This window comes from Amblyraja radiata, chromosome 5, assembly GCF_010909765.2.
Source record: "Amblyraja radiata isolate CabotCenter1 chromosome 5, sAmbRad1.1.pri, whole genome shotgun sequence".
Taxonomy (NCBI): Eukaryota; Metazoa; Chordata; class Chondrichthyes; order Rajiformes; family Rajidae; genus Amblyraja; species Amblyraja radiata.
This window is the reverse complement of record NC_045960.1, coordinates 52287301-52311941: the sequence shown is the minus strand read 5'-3', so window position 1 is coordinate 52311941 and position 24641 is coordinate 52287301. Positions and strand designations below refer to the sequence as shown.

Here is a 24641-nt window from a genome sequence, read left to right as displayed (position 1 = left end):
TAATGTGAAAGTGAGTTGCTTTGGATTAGCCATGATGTTTTTGATTGAGATATTTTCAACATCCTGTCATTCATCTATCTATCCATCCATCCATCCATCCAGCCATCCATCTCTAAAACTCCTATCTTGTTACATTTGCGCAAAAACGGTACACAATAGTGCCACGATTTTTCGCCACCTTACTCACTATTCTCCTGTGCTGCAGGTGCAACAAGTTTTGTTGCGATCGGTGGTATATTTTAAAAGTTATGGTTTAAAAATCTTAAAAACCGCATATGCGCAGATTGTTCTCCTCTCCTGTCAGTCACTGCCAGGACGGCGACGGCCCTTCCTGCACCATCACCGCACTGATTGGCTGCGTCCGCTGTCAGTCACCAGGGGATAGAGGGATAGGAGGGGGTGGGCAGGGGAGAGGAGTTATTGAGGGAGTGAGGGAGTGACTGAGGGTATGGGAAAGGAGAGGGAGGGAGAGGTGAGGGAGGGATTGGGGGAGGGGAGGAGAGGGGAAAGAAGAGGGGGGGTGAAGAGGAAGAGGAGAGAGTGCTGGGGATGAGGGGAAATGAGCCGTGCCTGCACAGCTGGGGGCTATGGGTGAGTGGTGGAATATTACGTTGGGGAAATGGGTTGCATTGGAGGACCAGGCCTCCCGTGTCACAGGGGTCCTATGGGTCCCACTTAGTCTAGTAGCATACTAAATTCCTTGTTTGCTGGCTGAAAATGTTCCAAGATTATGCACAAACTAAGGAAACCATCGTCGACATGGCGTGTACCAGGAAGTACATGGCTATAACAAAACACCTCCCTGTAAAACAAGGTCCGATTTGAAACGTGTCATGAATACAAGGAAGTTATTCTTCAAACCTTGGAGTTTGTTTGCGTTCACTTAAGAATTTATTTTTGATGGAAATTTTTGAAGTCTGCATCACTTAATATTTTTCTGTCCATTTTTGGGAAAAAAATATTTTTATTGCATACACAAAAAATGGCAGATGCTGGAATATGGACCAAGAAACAAATTTCTGGTGGAACTCAGCAGGCCAGAAGCACTTATGTAGGTCCACTGAGTTTCTGATGAAACTCTTGACCTGACACATTGACTTCAGCAGTTGTTTTTTTGCTTCAGATTTTATCGAATCCCAGTTACACGTATTTCTTTGCCTCAAAACAAATGCTCCTCTTTTAAGAATAAGGAGTAAGCCATTTAGAATGGAGACGAGGAAACACTTTTTCCCCACAGAGAGTGATGAATCTGTGGAATTCTCTGCCTCAGAGGGCGGTGGAGGCAGGTTCTCTGGATGCTTTCAAGAGAGAGCTAGATAGGGCTCTTAAAAATAGCGGAGTCAGGGGATATGGGGAGAAGGCAGGAACGGGGTACTGATTGGGGATGATCAGCCATGATCACATTGAATGGCGGTGCTGGCTCGAAGGGCCAAATGGCCTACTCCTGCACCTATTGTCTATTGTCATACGATGGTTTATTGCAACAGCGTAATCCGTTTAAATGCACATATATAGTTACTTATGGGTTTATTCAAACTTTCACAAATTAGTTATAAGAATATAGATCAGGACAGAGTAAAGCACTAATTGTTTTGAATAATACCCACCAACCTCCTTCCTCGATGTAGCCAATGTGTTTAAAATGTATTTCATAAACCTCTTTCCATTTTATTCAATCTACATGAAAACTATTGTACGAGGAACATGATATTCTTTAACTTTCTGGACATAGAGACAGAAATGGGACTTTCACATTTTTTGAACATATAAATAGCTGCAAAGTTCAAATATTCATTGGTTGGATTACCTGTACTCAATTTACATGGGTGAAGATCTCAATGCTAAATTCTTGGTGAACATTTTTTGAGATCTTAAAGCAAAAACTGGTCATCTTGAACGTACGGATGAGTGAACCAAGATGCGGGAACGTATAAACGGTATCAGTAACTTGCCTTCAGCTGATCTATTCTATCCCATACTAATGTCTCCAAAACACCCTCACAACTTGCAAGACATTTCTCAATAAGCATTAAAAAAGACCATGTGGTTAATGGTAACATGATAATAAGTCATAGAAGTTAGAGCATGAAAGCAGGTCCTTTAGACCACTGAATCTACATTGAATATCAACCGCCCACACACTAAACCTAGTGTTACTGTGTTCATAAACAAAACTCATGTAAAGTCAAACATGTCAACAAAATTATTTGTTCAAATTATGGTTAACTGCAAAAATGAAATCAGAATATCTATTATTCCTTACCTACTACAACTGCTATGGCTCCTACTACCACAACCAAAACCAGCATCAAGGGAGCAATTAGTAACTTTCCAGCTATAATACAATAAAATAAATTGTTAGAATGATTGTACATAAAGACACATTCAGATCACTGCAATGAGGCACACATCTCTCTCATAAGGTAGGCACTGTTACAATGTGGATGCATACAGGAAAAAATCCTTATTCCTTATTCTTGGCACTATGTTGTAGTTTGGTGCAAGGGTCAAAGATAATGAAAGTCAAAGTAAACAACATAATTCCTACAACAATGTGAATTTTTGTCAATTGAAAGGGAACTTGCTTGTTTAAAATAAAACAAGCATCACCAATCTACATATTGCCAAGTGGGTTGGAGAAGGAAAAGGCGTAACCAGTATATAAAGGTTAACACAGGCTTCTTTACACAGCAGCTTACAAGAATTCTATATGAAAAAACTAATCTAAACACTTTCTCATTTTAATTTAATTTTTCCAGCAGTTATGCTCACATCTTTCTAACTTATCTGTTGCTTCTGTGTCATGTTGACAAACGATTAAGGGTCTCCTTGGGCATCCACAATGAACACACAAGCCCAGAGAGCAAATGTCATAAGGTTAAAAAGGAGAGAAAGGACAATATTGAGCTTGTTTATCTCACTAGAAATCTGCACTTTCCAGCAGGACAGTTCTTTGGAGCCACTTAGCACTACTACTGCGATTGATCGATTCAGTGTGATCAAAGTTGCGGCCGAGAATTCCCTAGAGGGTACGGATCAGTTGCTTGTTCCCTTAATTGGATGAACACATCACTAAATGAGGCATTTGTGATTATTCCAATCCCATTGCTGGTGGGCACAGATCCGCAGCACAAAACCGCCTGCAATTTAGGGCAAATGCACTGAGTTGCTAGAGAGATCAAGTCAAGTCAGGTTTATTCGTCACATACACATACAAGATGTGCAGTGAAATGAAAAGTGGCAATGCTCGCAGACTTTGTGCAAAAAACAAACACACAAACAAACAGCAAACTACAAACAGAATGGAACAGAATCACATATTCTTTTACATATTACATATTGTGGGAGGAAGGAAAAAGGAAAAAAAACAGCAATTTAAAAAAAAAAAATTGTAGGATGGTACAGTAAAGTTAGTCCCTGGTGAGGTAGGAGTTTACAGTCCTAATGGCTTCTGGGAAGAAACTCCTTCTCCACCTCTCCGTTCTCACAGCATGGCAACGGAGGCGTTTGCCTGACCGTAGCAGCTGGAACAGTCCGTTGCAGGGGTGGAAGGAGTCTCCCATGATCTTATTGGCTCTGGAGTTGCACCTCCTGATGTATAGTTCCTGCAGGGGGGCGAGTGTAGTTCCCATAGTGCGTTCGGCCGAACGCACTACTCTCTGCAGAGCCTTCTTGCCCTGGGCAGAGCAGTTCCCAAACCAAATCGTGATATTTCCAGACAAGATGCTTTCCACAGCCGCTGAGTAGAAGCACTGGAGGATCCTCAGAGACACTCTGAATTTCCTCAATTGCCTGAGGTGGTAAAGGCGCTGTCTTGCCTTACTCACGAGTGCTGCAGGGTGTGATGTCCATGTCATATCCTCAGAGATGTGGACTCCCAGGTATTTAAAACAGCTCACCCTATCCACAGTATCCCCATTTATCCTCAATGGTGTGTACGTCCTCGGATGATGTGCCCTCCTAAAGTCCACGATCAGCTCCTTAGTTTTTTTGATGTTCAAGATGAGGCTGTTGTCCTGACACCAGAGTGTCAGATCAGCCACCTCCTCCCGGTAGGCCTTCTCATCGTTGTCTGAGATCAGGCCCACCACCAGAGTGTCATCAGCAAACTTGATTATTGAGTTGGAGCTGAACCTGGCCACACAGTCATGTGTGTACAGGGAGTACAGTACTCAGATCCTGTGCTCAGGGTGAGGGACCGCAATGCTTTTCTCCCCATCTTGACTACCTGGGGCCTGGTGGAGAGAAAGTCCAGGACCCAGGCACACAGGGGGGTGTTGAGCCCCAAATCCAGTAGCTTCTCAGCCAGTCTGGTGGGGACTATGGTGCTGAAGGCTGAACTGAAGTCTATGAACAGCATCCTCACCTAGCCCCCCTTCTGGCTGTCAAGATGAGAGAGAGCGGTGTGCAGAACCTGGGAGACCGCATCGTCCGTGGATCTGTTCGGGCGGTATGCGAATTGTAACGGGTTCATGTTGCGAGGGAGGAAGGCGCAGATGTGTTTCTTCACCAGCCTCTCAAAGCATTTCATGACTACCGAGGTGAGGGCCACCGGACTGTAGTCATTCAGACAGGCTGGGGAGGCATTTTTTGGTACCGGTACAATGATGGATCTTTTGAAGCAGGCAGGGACCACGGACGTGTCCAGGGAGAGGTTGAATATTTTCGTGAGCACCGGAGCTAGCTGCATAGCACAGGACTTAAGTACTTGCCCCGAGATGCCATTGGGGCCTGCAGCTTTCCTCGTGTTCACTCGTGTCATGAGTGCTAGGGAGAACTTTGGTTTGAGGTAATCGGCCTATTATATCATGTGGCAAAAACGTACCTATCAATTTAATCGGAACAAGTTTTAGAGAATAAGCCAGTTCGGTATTCCGAAAAACTCAAGGATCCTGGGATCATGCCCGGGACACTGGCCCCCAGGCATACCGCCAGCACAGAAAACCCACAGACCCACGGCCAGTACCAACTCCAGCTCATTCCCACTCCAACTGCAGAGGAACCCGCTCCCTGATGGGCCGCTACGGCGACAAGTGCCAGTTCACCCCTGCGCTCCTTCAGCCGCCACCCCAAGTACAAGACGTACCTTTCACACCACCAGCTTCCGCCCCTATGGTACCCGCTGCCACTTCATCCACAACCCCAAGGAGGAGCGAGTGCCCCGGCCTTGCCTGTGCCAGCCTGGGCTCAGCCTCCTCCGGCCCAGCGCTAGACTGTGCCATGCTGCGGGCGCCTTCAATTCCGACCTGGAGTTGGAGCTGGCAAGGGAGGGGGAGGAGGTTGCTGCTGCCGCCAGCACCACCAACAGCACCAGCAGCCCCAGCGGGCGCCCGGCCTGCCCATGGCCGGCAGCAGCCCGTCCGCAGACTCTCTCTCCGACCAGGACGACTCCAGCAGCAGCGGCTCCGAGTTGCCCGTCTTCGAGCAGAGCCGGCGGCTGCCCATCTTCAGCAGGATCTCGGTGTTGGACTGAGGGGGGGGGGGAGGTGGAGGTGGAGGGGGGGGATCTCATTGAAACCTACCAAATAATAAAAGACATGTACAGAGTGGATGTTTCCAGTATTGCAAGAGTCTAGGACCAGAGAACACAGCCTCAGAAAAAAGGAGGTACCTTTAGAATGGAGACGAGGATACATTTCTTTAGCCATGTGGTGGTAAATCTGTGGAATTCATTGCCACAGACTGCAGTGGAGGCCAAGTTATTAGGTATTTTTTAAGTGGAGATTGATAGATTCTTGATTAGTAATATCATCAAAAGATTATAGGGAGAAGGCAGGAAAATGGGGTTGAGGGAAAGACATCAGCTTTGACCAAATGGCAGACTCAATGCAGACATGAGTACTTAAGTCCTGGCATAATTCTGCTCCCGTCTTATTGATTCTCTTTTTTGGTGCAGATCACATGCATTATGAAAGGATGGAGATCGCAACCTGATGCCTAATATGCATTAATGTGGCTCGAGTCCATCATTGAACTGTTAATGATCAAACGTGATCCGGCAAAATCCATTAGGCCAACATCAAAGGTATGAAGTTCAAAGAGAACGTAGACTAGAATGCCAAGGAAAGCTGAGGTAGTGATCGGAGTTCTGAACAGTTTTTCAAACATAAAAAGAACCTTTCTGCATTTCTCTGTAATAGAGGAAACAGGTCTTTTGACCTACCAAGTCCACACTGACAATTAAACGTTTATACTAATCATACACCATATCTTAATCTCATAGTTTACTCTGCCCACATTCAATCCCCCTTAAATACAGTGCTGAAAATGTGAAATTCTTGGAGAAAAAAAAATGGAGTGAGATAAATCTGTGAACTACTTGCCAAACAGTTATTGCTCACTTGCAAGAATGTAGTACAGACTGTGGGTGAGGACAACATTGACTTTCATTTGGAGACAAGATAAATTAATTGGGGACAACCGGCATTGATTTATAAAGTTATTGACGTACAGTACAAAAACATGCCATGTCACTAATTGCATTTGTCCACTTTACGACTGTACCCTTCTGTGCCTATTTCAGTGCTTGACTAAATGTCTCTTAATTTGATAAAGGTAAATCTGCCTGATGAAGTTGATTACAAAGTTTCTAATGAAATAACAGTAATGAAATGGTGCAATATAGATTGCATGAATTCACTTTCAAAAAGTAAGATGCAGTAAGATTTTGGAAGCATTTAATTTATTAAAAAAAGATATACATTTTATGTTCAAGATTGATGACAGGAGATAGTTGTGAGCAATTTTATATGGTTTGGGGAAATTAGGGACCTCCAAGCAGTTTTGGAATAATTGCTTTAATATATATATTTTATTCATATATAAATGTGACTTTGTGTTATGAGTATAATTTTGAAGCCTTTTGAAACTTGGCAAAATAATATAAAGGCTTCAGGATAATATAAACTTCAAGAATGACACTGACAAGCTGTGAAACTGGCATACTGCTACTAAACGCAGGTTCATGAGAAATGATACAAAGGGAGAAATATGGAAAGGCAGTATAAACTAAATTAGCTTTTAAAATAGACAAAAATGCTGGAGAAACTCAGCGGGTGAGGCAGCATGTATGGAGCGAAGGAAATAGGCAACATTTCGGGCCGAAACCCTTCTACAGACTGATGTGAGGGTGGGGAGCGAGAAAGGAAGAGGATGAGCCAGAGGGCGAGAGGGAGAGCTGAGAAGGGGAGGAGACAGTAAGGACTACCTGAAATTAGATAAGTCAATGTTCATACCGCTGGGGTACAAACTGCCCAAGCGAAATATGAGGTGCTGCTCCTCCAATTTCCAGTGGTCCTCATTCTGACCATGGAGAAGGCCCAGGACGGTCGGATTCGGGATGGGAGGGTGAGTTGAAGTGCTGAGCCACCGGGAGATCAGGTTGGTTATTGCAGAGGTGTTCGGCGAAGCGATCGCCAAGCCTATGCTTGGTCTCATCGAAGTAGATCAGCTGACATCTAGAGCAGCGGATGCAAAAGATGAGGTTGGAGGAGGTGCAGGTGAACCTCTGTCGCACCTGGAAAGACTGGTTGGGTCCTTGAATGGAGTCAAGGGGGGAGGTAAAGCGACAAGTGTAGCATTTCTTGCGGTTGCAAGGGAAAGTGCCCGGAGAGGGGGTGGGAAGGGTGGGAAGGGACGAATGGACCAGGGACTTACGGGGGGAGCGGTCTCTGCGGAAAGTAGACAGGGGAGGAGATGGGAAGATGTGGCGAGTGGTGGGGTCACGTTGGAGGTGGCAAAAATGACGGAGGATTATTTGTTGTACGTGACGGCTGGTAGGGTGGAAGATGAGGAGTAGGGGGACTCTGCCCTTGTTACAAGTGGGGGAATGGGGAGAAAGAGCAGTGTCACGGGGTATCGAAGAAACCCTGGTGAGAGCCTCATCTATGGTAGAAGAGGGAAACCCCGTTTCCTGAAGAATGAGGACATTTCAGATGCCCTGGTGTGGAACAACTCATTCTAGGAGCAGATGCAGCATAGACAGAGGAATTGGGAGTAGGGGATGGAGTCCTTACAGCAAGCAGGGTGGGAAGAAGTGTAGTCCAGATAGCCATGGGAGTCAGTGGGTTTATAGTGGATGTCGGTCAGAAGTCTATCACCTGCAATGGAGATAGTGAGGTCCAGAAACGGTAGGGAAATGTCGGAAATGGTCCAGGTGTATTTGAGTGCCGGATGGAAGTTAGTGGTGAAATGGATGAAGTCAGTGAGTTGTGTGTGGGTGCAGAAGGTAGCACCAATGCAGTCGTCGATGTAGCAGAGGTAGAGTTCAGGGATGGGGCCCTGGTACGTCTCAAACAAGGATTGTTCGACGTACCCTACAAAGAGGCAGGCGGAGCTGGGGCCCATGCGCGTGCCCATAGCTACGCCTTGTATTTGGAGGAAATGGGAGGAGTCAAACGAAAAGTTATTAAGGGTAAGGACCAGCTCCGCTAGGCGGAGGAGAGTGTCAGTGGCCGGGTATAGGTTGCTTCTCTGGGCGAGGAAGAACCGGAGGGTGTTGAGACCATCCTGGTGGGGTGTGGAGGTGTAGATTGACTGGACGTCCATGGTGAAGATGAGGGGATGGGGGCCTAGAGAACGGAATTCCTGGAGACGACGGGGAGCGTGAGGTGTCTTGAACATAGGTATGGAGGGATTTAACCAGGAGGGGGGGCGAGGGATAGGATGGAGTCAAGGTATGTGGAAATGTTCGGTAGGGCACGAACAGACAGAAACAATGGGTCTGCCAGGACAGTCAGGTTTGTGGATTTTGGGGAGAAGGTAAAATCGGGCCATGCGGGGCTGGGGAACGATGAGGTTGGAGGCTTGGGGGGGCAGGGAGCCGGTATTGATGTATTCAATGATGGTGCTAGAGATAGTGGCCTAGTGCTCATCTGTGGGGTCATGGTCCAAGGATAAGTAGGAGGAGGTGTCTGTGAGTTGGCGCGTGGCATCAGCCTTGTAGAGATCAGCGCGCCAGACTACCACGGCACCTCCCTTGTTGGCGGGTTGATCACCCAGTCTGGGCTGTTGTAGAGTGAGTGGAGGGCTGTACATTCAGGGGGGGAGGTTAGAGTTGCTGTCAAAGTGGCAGGGTGTTAAGGCTATTAAGAAACCATAATGCATAATTAACCTCAAAAGTAGTGGTGCTGACTACATCAAATCCGACTAAACCTTTACATGTGACTGGTTGGCATCAGCTGGAGCATTGTATACAATTCTGGACATCACACTTAAGGACTTGGCAAGGAAACAGAAAATTTACCGAGATGAAATCATGATTGAGTAACTTCCATTAGATGTTGATATTTGATATTGGTTTCAAGATTCAAGATTCAAGATTATTTAATGACCACACAGTCAAGCTGGTGGAATTCATGTTCAGTACAGGATTTTACACAATAAGCTGATTCCAGTCATGCAGACATACAGTTTGTGGTACAGAAGAACACAGTAAGCAGAACATAACATAACATAAAACACAGACAACATACAGTATACAGTACATGCACGGGGTGGCTTTGTGATATTATCATAGAGTGTTCAGAGTTCGAATTGCATATGGGTAGAAACTGTTTTTGAATCGTGATGTTTTGGCAGGCAATGAGCTATAGTGCCTCCCTGAGGGCAGCAGGTGGAAGATGTGGTGAGCTGGGTGGGAGGGGTCAGAAATGATTTTCTTCACCCTTGACATGGACCGTTTGAGATTGAGTGATTCTATTGATGGGAGTGGGGTGCTGATGATATTGGATGCTTTGTTGACAATGCGCTGTAGTTTATTACGGGAGTGAGTGTCCAAACTGCTGTACCAAACTGTTATTGATGAAGTGAGCATGCTTTGGATGATGGCTGTGTAAAATCGGATTAGAAGATGTTTCCTCACTCTGAACTTCTTGAGCTGGTGGAGAAAGAAGAGTCTTTGGTTGGCTTTTTTATAAATGTGGTCTGAGTTGGTTTTCCATTTGAGGTTATTGCTTATGTGAGTGCCAAGAAATTTGAATGAGTCAGTGGTGGATATGGGTTCGCCGGAGATGAGTAGGGGGGTCTTGGGTTGTGCCTTTCGTCTGAGGTCGATGATAAGTTCATGGATTTCCATTGAGCAGAGAAAGTTAAAGTGTAATCTCAGGAGGGCAAAAGGCATTTCTGCCAACAGGTTGGATGCAGAATAACTTGCAAAAGTAGTAAGGAAATGAAAACAATTCCACTAACCTTCACACCTTCTGAAAGGCTGATGACATTTAAAGGAAGGAAGTTTTTATAAACATTATTTTGGGGAAAACTTAGGTAAGATGAACTGATAATGAAGAGCTACGTGCTATGGTTAAAGCCCAATTCGATTTGAAAAACCCGACTACATTTTCTGAAGCGCTAATAGAAATTTGAAGTTGTTGATCTGTTTTCTGTACAGATTTTCAGAGGTGTTTGATAAATCTTCACACAGAAAGCTCTTTAGCAAACCTGAGGACCACAATCCACAATGAGTCATAACATCAGGTCAAAAATGGGAAAGAAACCTCCAACTGTCCTTGTCATTACTGCCCTTCCAAAGGCTGATGCAGTGGTGCAGCAGTTCATTTCTGCTGCTTCAAAGTTATGATAATTCAGGTTCATTCCCGACCTTGGGTGACATCCATGTACAGTTTGCACATTCTCTCTGTGACCACAAGCTTCTTTTGAGCTTAAGTTTCATCTCACATTCCAAACATGTGCTGACAAGTTACAATGCCATTGTAGATTATGATTTAGTAGAGTTTAATGGCAAAAAGGATCAAATGGGAACTCTGTTATTTATGATATAAATAAATGATTGAGATGAAATGTAGGTGGGCTGATTAGTAAGTTTTCAGATGACACAAGAATTGCTATAGTTGTGGAAAGTGAAGAAGGTTGCAGGATATATATAAACCAATTGGATTCATTTTTTGGTTAGTATAGAGATACAACATGGAGACAGACCCTTTGGCCCACCAAGTCCGTGCCAACTAACGATGACCCGTACACTAGTTTTATCTTATCCCAATTTCACGTCCTGCACACTAGGGGCAATTTAAAGTAACTAATTAACCTACAAACTTGCAAGTCTTTGGAATGTGGGAGGAAACCAGAGCACCCGGAGGAAACCCACAGGGAGAACATACAAACTCCATGTAGACAGCACCCATAATAATCATAATAATAATAATCATAATAATAATAACTAGACTAAGTGGGACCCGTTGGGTCCCAAGTTCACACAGGAGGGCTGGTCCCCCAATGCAATATTCCACCTCTCCACCAATTCCAATATTGGTGGCCAGTGGGGGGGGGGGGGGGGGGGGGGGGGGGGGGGGCTTTCTGGAGAGCTGGTATGGGTGTTGTTGGCTGCAGGGACTACTGATCTCAAGAGGGCTAGTATGGACATTGTGGGCCAAATGGATTCTTGGGGTGTCAGCTCAGTCCCTCAAGCCTGATGTGTTGGCAGCCCACTCACGGCTGGTGGGCTGGCAGTTGACTCACGGCTATTCCTTGAAATTCCATTTCAAGCAGGGTGCAGGCCACCAAATTCAAGTGCAGTTTCTTACCTCTTCGAGCAGGGTACAAGGTCACAAAATTCAAGTGCAGTTTCATACCACTTCAAGCAAGGTGCAAGGCCACCAAATTCAGGTTCAGTTTCCTACCACTTCAAGCAGGGTGCAAGGCCACCGAATTCAAGTGCAGTTTCCAACCACTTCAAGCAGGGTGCAAGACTACCAAATTCAAGTGCAGTTTCATACCACTTCAAGCAGGGTGTAAGGCCACCAAATTCAAGTGCAGTTTCATACCATTCAAGGAGGGTGCAAGGCCACCAAATTCAAATGCAGTTTCATACCATTTCATGCAGGGTGCAAGGCCACCATATTCAAATGCAGTTTCATACCATTTCAAGCAAGGTGAACCACTAACAACCATTAGCAGTGCATTTTTACTTCAACCGAAACAACCAATAGCAGTGCATTTTTACTTCAACCCAAACAACCATTTGCAGTGCATTTTTACTTCAACCCAAACAACCATTAGCAGTGCATTTTTACTTCATTAGCAGTGCATCTTTACTTCATTAGCAGTGCATTTTTACTTCATTAGCAGTGCATCTTTACTTCATTAGTAGTGCATTTTTACTTCATTAGCAGTGTATCTTTACTTCATTAGCAGTGCATTTTTACTTCATTAGCAGTGCATTTTTACTTCATTAGCAGTGCATTTTTACTTCATTAGCAGTGCATTTTTACTTCAAACCAACCATAATTTTCATTTTCAAACCACATTAAGGGCACTCACAGTTGAGCAGACATGTGTACAGTGTTATTCAGAACTCAGAGAAATGTGACCATCTTGGTTCCTCCATCTTGCAGAGACTGAGTGAGGCACACCACTTACAGGTTTTATAGTCCCTCCCCCCTCCCACCAGCAGGGCAGCAGAGATAATGGCAATTTAAAAAAAAACATTAATATCTCTCTGATTTTTCATCGATGGGAAAAATCCTCCGGTCCCGGAAGGCGGAGGGGGGCTCTGAGCGAGGTGGCCAAAAATGACTGCCGTAAGTGGCGCCGTTTTCTCGGAAATCACGCCACAGCGAGCCAAAAGCGGTCAAGATCAGACTTTTAGTAATATAGAAGATAATAATAATAATATATTTTTATTGTCATTGCACATATGTGCAATGAGATTTGGTATGCAGCTTCCATCCGATGTCATAACTTAAACAACTAATAACATTTAGATTTAGGTTCCCCGAGAAACATGATTTATAAAAAGAACAGTAAAACAGTCAAAACAGTCTAAAGTGCAAATGTGTCTGTGCCGGGTCGATGTGCGATGTGACCATCCGAGGGAGACAGTTCATGGGGGTGGGGGCACTCAGCAGGGCCAGTTCAGAGCAGCTATAGCTCTGGGGATAAAGCTGTTCCTGAGTCTGGAGGTGCAGGCGTAGAAGGCCTTGTAACGTCTGCTGGAAGGTAGGAGTTCGAACAGTCCATTACAAGGGTGTGTGGAATCTTTGTGGATGCTGACGGCCTTCCTGAGATACCGTGTGTAGTAGATGCCCTCCAAGGCTGCTAGCTGTGTCCCAATAATCTTCTGCGCTTTGTGGACGACACGCTGAAGAGCTCTCCTCTCCGCTCCAATCCATAGTCAGGATTGAACCCGAATTTCTGGCGCTGTAAGGCAGCAATTGTACCGCTGCACCACTGGGCCATCCTTGGTTCTTCACCCATTAAGGTGTTGAGTATAAGTCGGGAAGTCGTGTTGCAGCTGTACAAAGCTTTATGTATGCCTTATTTGGAGTATTGTGTGAAGATCTGGTTGCTACCTATGGATGTGGAGGCTTTGCAAAGGGCGTAGAAGGGGTTCACTAGGATGTTGCCTAGATTAGTGGGTATTAGCTATAAGGAAAAGTTGGACACGCTTGGTTTGTTTTCTTTGGAGCATCAAAGGAAAAGGGGTGCCCCGATAGAAAAATAAAACCTTTTGAGAGGTATTGATAAAGGTAGTCAGGGTTTTTTTCCCCCCTATTGTGGAAAAGTCAAATACTGAAGGACACATCTTTAGGATGAGAAAGGGGATTTCTTAAAGAGTTACAAGGCAGTTTTTTTTGTTACAAAGAGTGGTTGGCTACCTGGAATGTGCTACCAAGAAGGACAAGAACAAGCACATGGGAACAACCTAACAGGGCCCTTGGGAGTATTGAGAATAGAGGTACAAGCTTAACAATCTCTGAAGGTGATAGTTTAAGTAGATAAGGCAACGGATAAAGTGCTGGTAAATGGAAAGATACCTGACAGAGTCATACAGCACAGAAACAGGCTTTCCAGCTCAACTTACCCATGCCGACCAAGCTGCCCCATCTACACTAGTCCCATTTTCCCGAGTTTGGCCCATATCCCCCTAAACCTTTCTTGTCAATGTACCTGTTCAAATGTCTTTTAAATGCTGTTATACCACCAGGCAGACATGGTCTGTCAAAGATCATATTTCTGATTTACTCTATGAGTTTATGGGAAAATGGACAGATGAGAAATGAGAACATGGAATGAACATGCAGTGGACTGCAGTCCTGCTGACCCCTTGATGCATTTGTCGATGAAATCGATAACTGCATCAAGTTACTACATTGATCAAACCTCTGGCCTTTGTAAATAATATTACTTGGCATCAAAACTAATTTGATGGTATACTCGCATTAACAGAAGTTATAAGCTAATGAATACAAAATATATCTATATTCCCACTAAAACTTCCCAGCATCTACTTTCAGGTCTAACTAATTACTTAACCGTGCAACATATCAGAAATAGAACAAGCATAAAGAAATTTATAAATATTAATAATCTGCAACTCAAATTTGCAGAATTTTAAAAACCTGATTTCAAGTAATCCAATGCTGAACTCAAGATTAGAACCAGGCATTTAATTACAGTGTGAACCTTGTTATGTTTACATATAGTTTAAAATTAATTGTGTTTGGCCACGATGCAATAATTAAATATTAATGGAAATGTTTTATATTATGTTACACCCCAAACAAATCGTGTATTATTTATCTTCCTTTATCAAGAGATTAGGTTTGAACATGCTATGAGAACAAAATTTAACTAATATATTTTGAATAACCTGTGCGTCTTACACTAGTGCAAAATTACTTATAGGACATATTCAAAAAGAATAAGGAACATATCAGATTTTGTTGTCCAATCTAATTCTCCCTTCTTCCTGGTCAGCCTTTGCTAACCAATAGTCAAGTTTCAGCTGGGTGGTGGGGCGTATTAGCACAAAACCTTCAAATACAATAACCAGTCTGAAGGTTTGTTATCTTTGCTATTTCCATCTCAAAACCAATTTGTTCAGTGTCAAACCTGGTTATGATTTCCTCAATGCTTTGTTTATATGCTGCTCTGAAAGGTCTTATTGTAAATACACAATTTTCTGCTTACACAAATGTCCATTGACGGGACACAAAAATCAATAAATAAATCAATGTAAAGATAGATATCTCTACCACTTTGGGACATAGAGCATGAGAAGGATGTTACAGGTCAGAACATGATTTCACCAGCTGCAACACATTGGTTAGGTCTAAAAGAGGTGAGATGGGCTGTCTGTCTCCAGTTTTATGTGTTGCTGTATGTTTATTAAAGTATAATAATGTGCTCTATGCTGTAATCATACTAATTGTTAGTCTGTGGGTACTCTAGTGAGGAGGTAGAAATCGGGTAAGTACCCAACTTGTGTACTTTGGTTTTACAGTCCCCCTTAGGATATTCTTTGCAAGCACCAGGGAGGCAGCGGTAGAGTTGCTGCCTTACAGCGTTTGCAGCGCCAGAGAACTGGGTTAGATCCCGACTACGGGTACTGTCTGTACGGAGTTTGTACGTTCTCCCCGTGACCGGAGATCTTCGGTTTCCAGAGATCTTTGGTTTCCTCCCACACTCAAGACGTACAGGTTTGTAGGTTAATTGGCTTGGTATAAAAATATGTAAATGATTCCTAGTGTGTGTAGGATCGTGTTGGTGTGTGGGGATCGCTGGTCGATACGGACTTGATGGGCCGAAGGGCCTGTATCAAGTCTACAAAACTAAATTAAACAGACAGGATAAAAGGCCGAAATCTCGGAATGGCTGGGCACAGGAGACACTTCTAGCAGTTCGGGCAAAAATAAGGCAAAAGAGGTTTCTGCATCTGTCTGTCAATGATTAATTGCTGTCTTTTGTTGTGATTTTTGCAGAAGAATTTCATTAGTTGTCTAAGTCTATCCTTACTATCAACATTGCCTGATATGCTCACTATTCCACACGTGACCAAAAGACAAAAGATGTACATTATATCCACAAGAATGATGCACTGAAGCAAATCAATGAACTTACCTACCATGCCAGATTGCTACAATCTTAACACAAAACAAATGATTCTCTTATTGATAGCTACATGAAACTAATACTTTGTAAGAAGATGACCATTTACTCAGCTGCTACCATAAGTGAAAGGAGCAGAATTAGGCCATTCGGCCCATCAAGTCTACTCCACCATTCAATAGTGGCTGATCTATCTTTCCTAACCCCATTCTCCTGCCTTCTCCCCTTAACCCCTGACACCCGAACTAATCAACCATGACTGCAAACGAGAAAGAATAAAAAATGTAGAGAATAGCATATACAGATATATAACTTTGTACATTGCACGGGACCACAGTGTACTTGCTTTTTGTGGTGGTTTAGTATAGAATCCTGCTTTCATGAGCCAATACTAAACTCTAATCTATGCATTGCAGTATGAAAGTTGAGTAGTTCAGATTTGTGTGCAATTGAGGAATGCGCTGGAAATCCAGCAGCAGAACAGAAAGTAAGGACAGTGCTGGGGCCTTCAGTTCTGATGCTGGAATCAGCACCAAGTTAAAGGACGGAGCCAATACAGATGTTACGTATCCCTCATCATCATGAGTCACAGCAGCCCTTACTGGAACAATTAAAAACAATCCAATGGCCACAGAAAGCAGCTACATTTTAAAATGTCATCTGGGCTGTCCAGGGTCGGGCTTCATGATCTGCCATGTCATCCTTTGCAGATATACTTGCAGCAAGCCCTCGAATGTGACTTGTCTTTTGGAGCAGCAAAGAAGGAGCGAGTGACACCGCAGGGATAGAGGTGGGGATATATGTGATACCATGTCAAGCACATCTATTCAGGAGAACACTCTTTAGAAACTGCACACAGGAAATTTATTTTCATATTTTCCACACAATCTAAATATTAAGGTTGTTTGCTTACCACAGACAGAACCACGAACTAATCTTCGTAAGTGTGGCCTGTCAGGGAGGTAGCGATACTTGCATCCAAAAATGCTTAAATTTGAAGTATGGTCACCAAAGAAACGAAGCTGCCGGTATGTCTCCCCACAGCGGTAGCAAAAGTTAGTGTTGCATTGTGAACAATTCATGTGATCACAGCCTTCGGTCCTCTGGATATGAATCTTTAATTGTAAGTAAAAAAGTTATTTGCACAGATTTGGCAAAATATCATTCAGATTTTAATTTGTTTTAAATAACCAGAAACATTTAAGCCACAAGGAGGATGTCACGGCAGTAGTCAGAGGCGACATTACTCAGGTTCATTACTGAGGCTATATGGGTGGAGCTGAGAAATATGCTGAGATATTGCAGGCAGCTTCAAGACGACTAGGGTTGTTAAAGCAGGGGACTTTAACTTTCTCAATATAGACTCGGACTGCCAGATTACCAAGGGTTTTGATGGGGTGGAATTTATCAAATGTGTTTAGCAAGGTTTCCTTAGGAAATATGTAGAGTGGCCTAACAGGGAAAGGACAAAGCTTGACCTAGTCTTAGGAAATTCAGATGGGCAAGTGAATAAAGTGTCAGTGGGTGAGACTTTTTGGACCAGCGACCACAGTTCTATTAGCTTTAAATGGCTATGGATAAGGATAGGGCAGGCCCAAGTGTTAAAATTCTGCATTGGGACAAAGCCACCTTTGATGGTATTAGACAGGAACTTGCTGAAGTTGATTGGAGTGGGATGTTTGTGGGTGAAAAGGACATCCGGAAGTAGAATGGTGAGAGTTCAAGACACGCATGTTGCCGTTAGGGTGATTGAGGTTCTGTATAAATTGGAGACAATTTATACTTGTGTCCCTTTAACTGAATTTTCGTTTTGATAGACAAAGCATTCTGTTTTTATCATTTACCGGTATGATAACAGCGAAAATCAAATCTCCCATGACCCCACTGCAAACAAGCAGCTTTAACGTTTATTAATTGTTTTATTTTAAAAAGTCAATATTTTCTAAGGATGGTAAATAAGGTGTATTTTACTAATATGGTGTAACATTTAAAAAAAAGCATTTTTCATAACTGATTAAAACTGGGAGTATTCCGATTTTAAATAATTGAAAAAATAGTGGAACTATTTTATACTAGTTTAGTTTAGTTTAGTGATACAGTGCGGAAACAGGCCCTTCGACTCGTCGGGTCCGCGCCTACCAGCGATCCCCGCACATCAACACTATCCTACACACACTAGGGACAATTTTTTAAAAACATTTACCAAGCCAATTTACCTACATATCTTAAGTCTTTGGAGTGTGGGAGGAAACCGAAGATCTCGGAGAAAGCACACGCGGTCACTGGGAGAACGTACAAACTCTGTACAGACAGTGCACATGGTCGGGATCGAACTAAGGTCTCCGGCACTGCAAGCGCTGCAAAGCAGCAACTCTACCGCTGTGCCGCCCAATATAGATAGCTTATTACCAAATTTGGAGCTAGTTACTGTCCTATAACACATTTGCATAAGCAGTTTAGATACTACATTGGTATTGGGCTTGGTTTACTTGGTTGAGCGTGTATCCTGGTGTTATAGCACATACTTTGTGTTTTAAAAGTAATTCTACAATCGAGAACAGTGTTCTACTTAACCAATTTTGTTTTAGTATCTCTACAAAACCCTGCAAACAAGCACAATTGGTATAAAATTTGAATAGCAGTTAATTCATGCTGCATACATACACAATTTTGTACACAGACCAATGTATAACTTTCAAAACATATCAAATATCAGAGATATATGATCTGAGTTAAATGCAACTTACAACAAAAAAAAATCCATAATCATTTGAACTGGTTGCACACAATTGCCTTTACAACAAAAAAAATTATTCAGGTCAAGATATCACTGTCCTACGCGATACAGAAACCAGCTGATACTATAAGGGCAATGAAGCAAAAACATTGAACGTTTATTAGTTAATTAGCAGCAAAGTTCTGTGTTTGACATAGGGAAACAATTACATACATGAAAAACCAATATCCATTCAAGATCAATTGAGCTAGTGACTGAAGTTGTAAAATTGTTGCAGATTAAGTACTCCCTGTCTTTGTGCATATTGAATTGCCATTCGTTCATCATGAGCAGAGCATTATCGACTCAAATTCTGCTGACTCCTCTGATCTACTGTAAAAAAATCCTTGGATCACAGGGTCATATTCTAATAACTCGTTGGAAGGAATCATGGGTCCACAATGACATTGCAGGTTCTGACAATGACTTTTAGCCAAAAGGTTGGACAGTCCTGAATCCATACAAGGGAAACATGATGTGGTCACCTTTTACACAATAATGCCCCTGTCCCACTTAAGAAACCTGAACGGAAACCTCTGGAAACTTTGCGCCCCACCCAAGGTTTCCGTGCGGTTCCCGGAGGTTGCAGGTGGTTGCAGGTAGTGGAAGCAGGTAGGGAGACTGACAAAAACCTCTGAGAACCTCACGGAAACCTTGGGTGGGGCACAAAGTCTCCAGAGGTTTCCGTTCAGGTTTCCTAAGTGGGACAGGGGCATAACAGAGTAAAGGCACTCACATATGAGAGTGTGAACACTAAACTCCAACAACTAATCACGTGTCAATTATTGCCATAAGCACCATATTTCCAAAGTAGTCAGTGACATTCATGCAGCAACCATCAAATACCACTCAAATGGACCTCAGATTCAATCAACAATAATAATTTGCTCTTTCAATATTTTGTACGAACATACACATGTGCATGACTTGGGTTGTGGGAGGCATAGAAGAGCAGTTTACAAGTGGAAAATGTACCTGTATTCTGTGGTAAAGTTCAGAACACAGGAATTATCAAACAACTGCACCATCAGTAACACCAAGCACCAGGTGGTCATTGCGCCAAACACTTGCACTCTCTACCCCAAGGTTGGCTGGATTTGCTGGTTGTTAACCATTTTAACCCCCCTTCCTATAACGACAATTCTGTTCTGTTTCTCCATTGCCAGAGAAAGGCCACACGCAAACTTTAAATATACTACCTTATAGTCCGCTTCGGTAGTTTATAACCCAATGGTATGAACATTGAATTCTCTGATGTCAAGTTACACGTGCTACCCACATCTGTGCCCACCCCACTCTAGTGCATACACATTTCTCTCACCGTATGTCACCACACCCCATCCACTTCGCTCCTTCCCCTCCACTATAGACTCATCGTCCATTCCCGAGTCATCTACTTACGTTTTATCCCTTCTCTTTACCTCCCACGCCCTTCCAGTGCTATCCCTCCCTCTGACTTTACATTTCACTCATCCTCAACTTCTCTTTTCTGACACTTATCTTTTCACCTCTGGCCTGTCATTTATTCCACTCATCTGTCAATCCACATCACTTGCCAGGCTTTGTTCCACCACCCCTCTCTTTTGCAGCTTTCTCCCCCGTCCATCAGTCCGAAGAAGGGTACCAACCCAAAATGCCACATGTCCATTTCCTGCTCAGACGCTGCATAGTGTTTTGCACAGTATCTGCGGTTCTTAGTGTCCCCAAGTTTGAACCAACCTTGCATTTTGGGCATTTCTGAGCATTTCTTTGGCCATGTTCAATCTCACTGGCCCAGTGACGTAACAGTTTGTCCCCCTTTCTGTATTCCTTGCAATTTAAGCCTTGATGCCAAGGAGAGTGGCACTTAAAGCACCAAACAAATTGGCACACCGGACATTGAATCTGTAGGATCAAGGAAGAAAAAAATTACACAATAAAACTGGTATGAAGGGGAAGGGAAATTCTTCAGTGATCTGCAAAATAAGAACCAGACCTAACAGTATAACACAGGTCTGCCAATTTAAATATATCAAGCTCCCAGCGTCCTGGGGTTACATTTGCCTTGAAGTAATCTATAGGATTCTGTCAATAGACAATAGGTGCAGGAGTAGGCCATTCGGCCCATTGAGCCAGCACCGCCATTCAATGTGATCATGGCTGATCATCCCCAATCAGTACCCCGTTCCTGCCTTCTCCCCCTGTCGTCAGAACTATGTGAACATCCTATGTTTTCATTGGAACTCTTTTTGTTAGAACAGCAGATTCTATGAAGCGAATATCAGATGTATTAAAACTATTCGCAGGTGAGAGTAGGGAGATGAAAATGACAACCCCGCCCCCAAAGACTAGGGTATAAGCATGGAGTGGAAGTAGATGCAGGTAAATGGAGGGACCCAAGTATAAAGCCAAAGATAGAAATCTGGAACCAACAGCGAGAGAAACCGTCTGAGTCTGTGAAATGCACGATCGGAGATGGGGATTGATTAAGAAGCAATTAACAGGATTGTGGCATAGGTTAAATAGGCAATCGAAGGAAAGGGAATAGGAACAATTTCAGTAGCAGTTTCACTTCATGCTTTCTTGTACCGAGCAAGCAATTATGGTTCGGTATAATCTATTCAGAGAGATCTGCATCTAATAAAAAATGTGGGGAAAGCACTATCAGCAACAATTCCCAATGTTGAAACCTTCTGTTGACATTGCTTATATTTCTATCTTCTTTCCAACTAAACAGCAACATTAGTGTGAAGGTCTATTCAAATTTTATTGTGTTGCTGAATTTCCCAAAGTACAAGGATAAAAATGGCACATAAAACCAACATCATATTTATACTTCAATGAGCTTGAAATCATGACCAGGAAGGAATTCCAATCCATTAATGTACCACTGGTCAATAACTAACATCACATCATAAAGAGTTATGCTATCTTTCCAGGCAACAGTCATTGCAACACATCTGGAAAGATGCTTCCCCCAGACACCAAGAACAATATTTTCAGCCATATTTAATGGCACCCTGTGGCAGTCACTGACATGAACAGAGTGCAGACACAAGACTCTTGCAAATATTGATTTTATAGTACAGCACATTATTTAAAAGTACAAGCATGATAGTCCTTGGTAGTTTGCTGTAATAATTATGATTCATTGGCAATTGAAAGCAAAGCTTCAAATGCCCTGATATACGAGAGAGGTGCATTTGAATACATTGGGTGTCCCAAATTATTGTGCTTACTGTACCGTGTAAAACCTTGCAACCTAACAACATCCTAACCAGAGAGGAGGAAGGCAACTGGCAGCCGAGTGTTCATGGCAGAGATCAGCACTGCTGATTCAGCTGTAGCAAAACTTGCAATCTGTTGCAGAATGGATAATGTGTGGCACTCATACAAGATTCATTAAACCACGTTGCTCAGCTGCTGATTTAAAATAGTAATTCTACCCACATTTCCCTTTGGAAATGGCTCTGGGCAACTTCTGCAATGGTATCCTCTTCATTCCCACAAATAAACAAATTGCCTTTTTGGGTTTATTGGTCCCTTAAGTTGCTAAAATTATACAAAATATTTTTTGAAACTAGCATGCATGTTTAAAAACAATAAATGAGAAAAACTTTCAATCTGGCAAGGAGCTTTCCTGGGTGTCTGAACATCCATTAGGAAATTGAATTCCTAATTTTTTGGGCAGGACTTTTGATTGAGCGTCTTTTCTCTGCAGTTAAATTCCCCAAAGAGTCATGCAATTTGCAAAATTGGTCTTCTGTAAGATTTTTTTAATAGCCCTGGAAGTGACAACGCATATGGTGGTGAAGAAGGCACAAGGCAAGCCTGCCTATGTGGGTCAGACATGCAATATAAAAGTTGGGGCAGTATGTTGCAACCTTACAGATACTGACAGAACCGTACTTGGAATATTATCTGCAATTCTGGTTGTCGGGGTGACCTGTTAGAAACATATAACATTATGAGAGTCATAGATATGGTAGATAGTTTAAAAAAACATGTCCCCATGGTAAGGGTATCAAAAACACGCACATAAAAGGCAAGAAATGTAAAGGTGTTTTTCGGGATGATTTTATTAGACTGGTTGATATCTGCAATGAATGATAGTGTAGATGATGGAATCAGATACAATTACTATGCTTAAGAGTAATTAAAATAAACACTTAAATAGGGACAGAGTAGGATAGTCATAATGTGGGAAAATAGGATTTGTGTACATGGGCAAAAAAAGGTCGCCATGGATGTGGTGGACCGAAGGACCCGTTTCTGTGATGTGTCACTCGATGTTTCTAAGGTACTTTATAGCTTTGCAAACCTCATATGCTGTTAAACTCTTCTCTCGCTTTCTGCAATCTAACAGTGCCCGCCTCTTGGATTTTCTCTGGTCAGCTGTATTTTTTATTTGCAGCAATATTTTGTATGTACTTGTAAGTATGCTCTGCTACTCTCCAGGAATGATGGGCAAGTTGCTCCCGCACAATATTTTCATAAAATACCACTTTTGTTGTAGCTTGATCCATCCATCAAGAGGCATATTAAAATTATTATAAAGGGAAATATCTCAAGCACATTGGTCACTTAAGGAAAAGTGCAAGAAAAATCAATGTGTACATTAAGGTTATTGTTTACCCCAGAACAGTCCCCAAGGCCATTGTTAGCTTCAATACTAATTCATTGCTTCAATACTTTGCTTCAAATATTATTGCTAAATATTTTAACCCCACACCGCAGGAATCCACAGCTGAATTCTTACTCTTTAATCCAATGCTATGAAGTGCGGAACAAAATAGGAGAGAATGCCACTCACTTTGAACTTGTTCTCTGATTTTGTGGGGTTTGGAATGTTGCTTTTCAGTCGCCAAGTAGTGAAGTGCTTACACTGAGGACAGGGTTTTGTGCTCGAATCCATCCTACTGAGCTCCAGGAAGTAGCTGTACTTGACAATATCATCACGAGGCAAATTGGAGATGACAGTGCTTTCATCCATATATTCGCTGCATTCGGTAATGGGGCATTTTATCTCTGCTCTTCCCAGTTGCACCTGCAAACATGGAAGACAATGGTTTGGAGAAGTTAGGTGTTTCACACATTCAATGAGTCAAAACTGCAGCTCACTTACACAACATACTGCATTGGGAGAAAATGCCTTTATTTTTGTACCAGTTTGGTTAGTAGTGACAAGTCAGATAACTTGAGTAAAGGTAGTGAAGACAGACACAAAAAATGTATTCGATTCACCTGCCAATTCTTTATTCCCCGTTGGCAGGTATCCAGCAGTCTGCTGTCCTCTTTCTTACTCTTTATATATCTAAAGAAAGTTTTGCTTTCCTCTCTAAGGGAATGTATAAAAACGGCCTTTATTAAAATCTGACAATGTGCACTTAACCACATGTGATTTTTTTCTATTACAATCTCTAATTGTGGAGTACAGAGGCAAATAAATAAATGATGGGTCTTTGTCCCAAACATTATGGAGGGCACTGTGATTAAGAAGTTACTATTGCAAATGAAATCTGGTGATTTACCACCTGATCAGCAAAATCGTGAAAGACATCATGTAATATGCTGGGAAGGTACATTTACCAACGATCAATTCTCCGGCACATAACTTGGATTCCACAAAGAGTACTCAACTCCAGACCACATTCAAGCAAACATTAACATCAGAGTTGATTTGCAGGTGAGGACAAAGTTACCATTCTTAACATCAAGTTAGCATCATGCTCCAAGAAAATTGAAGATATTGTTAAAATCTCTCTTGGCTTGAATCACATGGCATTATGCGGTGAAGGAGACCAATTGTTTTACAAAAACAATATTGCTATATAACGGTCAACGGGTAAAATCATTAGCCCTAGGTAAACACAGAATGCTGGAGTAAGTCAGCGGGACAGGCAGCATCTCTGGAGAGAAGGAATGGTGACGTTTCGGGTCGAGACCCTTCTTCAGACTGACAGAAGAAGTCATTAACCCCAATGTCTTCAGACATTTCACAAATAACATCCATTTCCATCATAGTTCTGGATGTGGTGAT

At 42.8% G+C, this 24641-nt stretch overlaps 1 protein-coding gene across 2 annotated transcripts in view; it reads right to left on the bottom strand.

Annotated features, from left to right (window-relative positions):
* Positions 1 to 24641, bottom strand: part of rnf217 (ring finger protein 217) — a 101257-nt gene that overhangs the window by 9593 nt on the left and 67023 nt on the right. Inside the window, exons 2-5 of one of the 2 annotated variants that reach the window (XM_033021199.1) lie at positions 23415 to 23648; positions 20342 to 20506; positions 16760 to 16961; positions 2264 to 2335 (exon numbers count right to left, since the gene is read on the bottom strand). In XM_033021199.1, the coding sequence (XP_032877090.1) occupies positions 2264 to 2335; positions 16760 to 16961; positions 20342 to 20506; positions 23415 to 23648 (673 nt within the window). The remainder of the gene's footprint in view (positions 1 to 2263; positions 2336 to 16759; positions 16962 to 20341; positions 20507 to 23414; positions 23649 to 24641) is intronic. The other variant, XM_033021200.1, reaches the window with a different exon arrangement.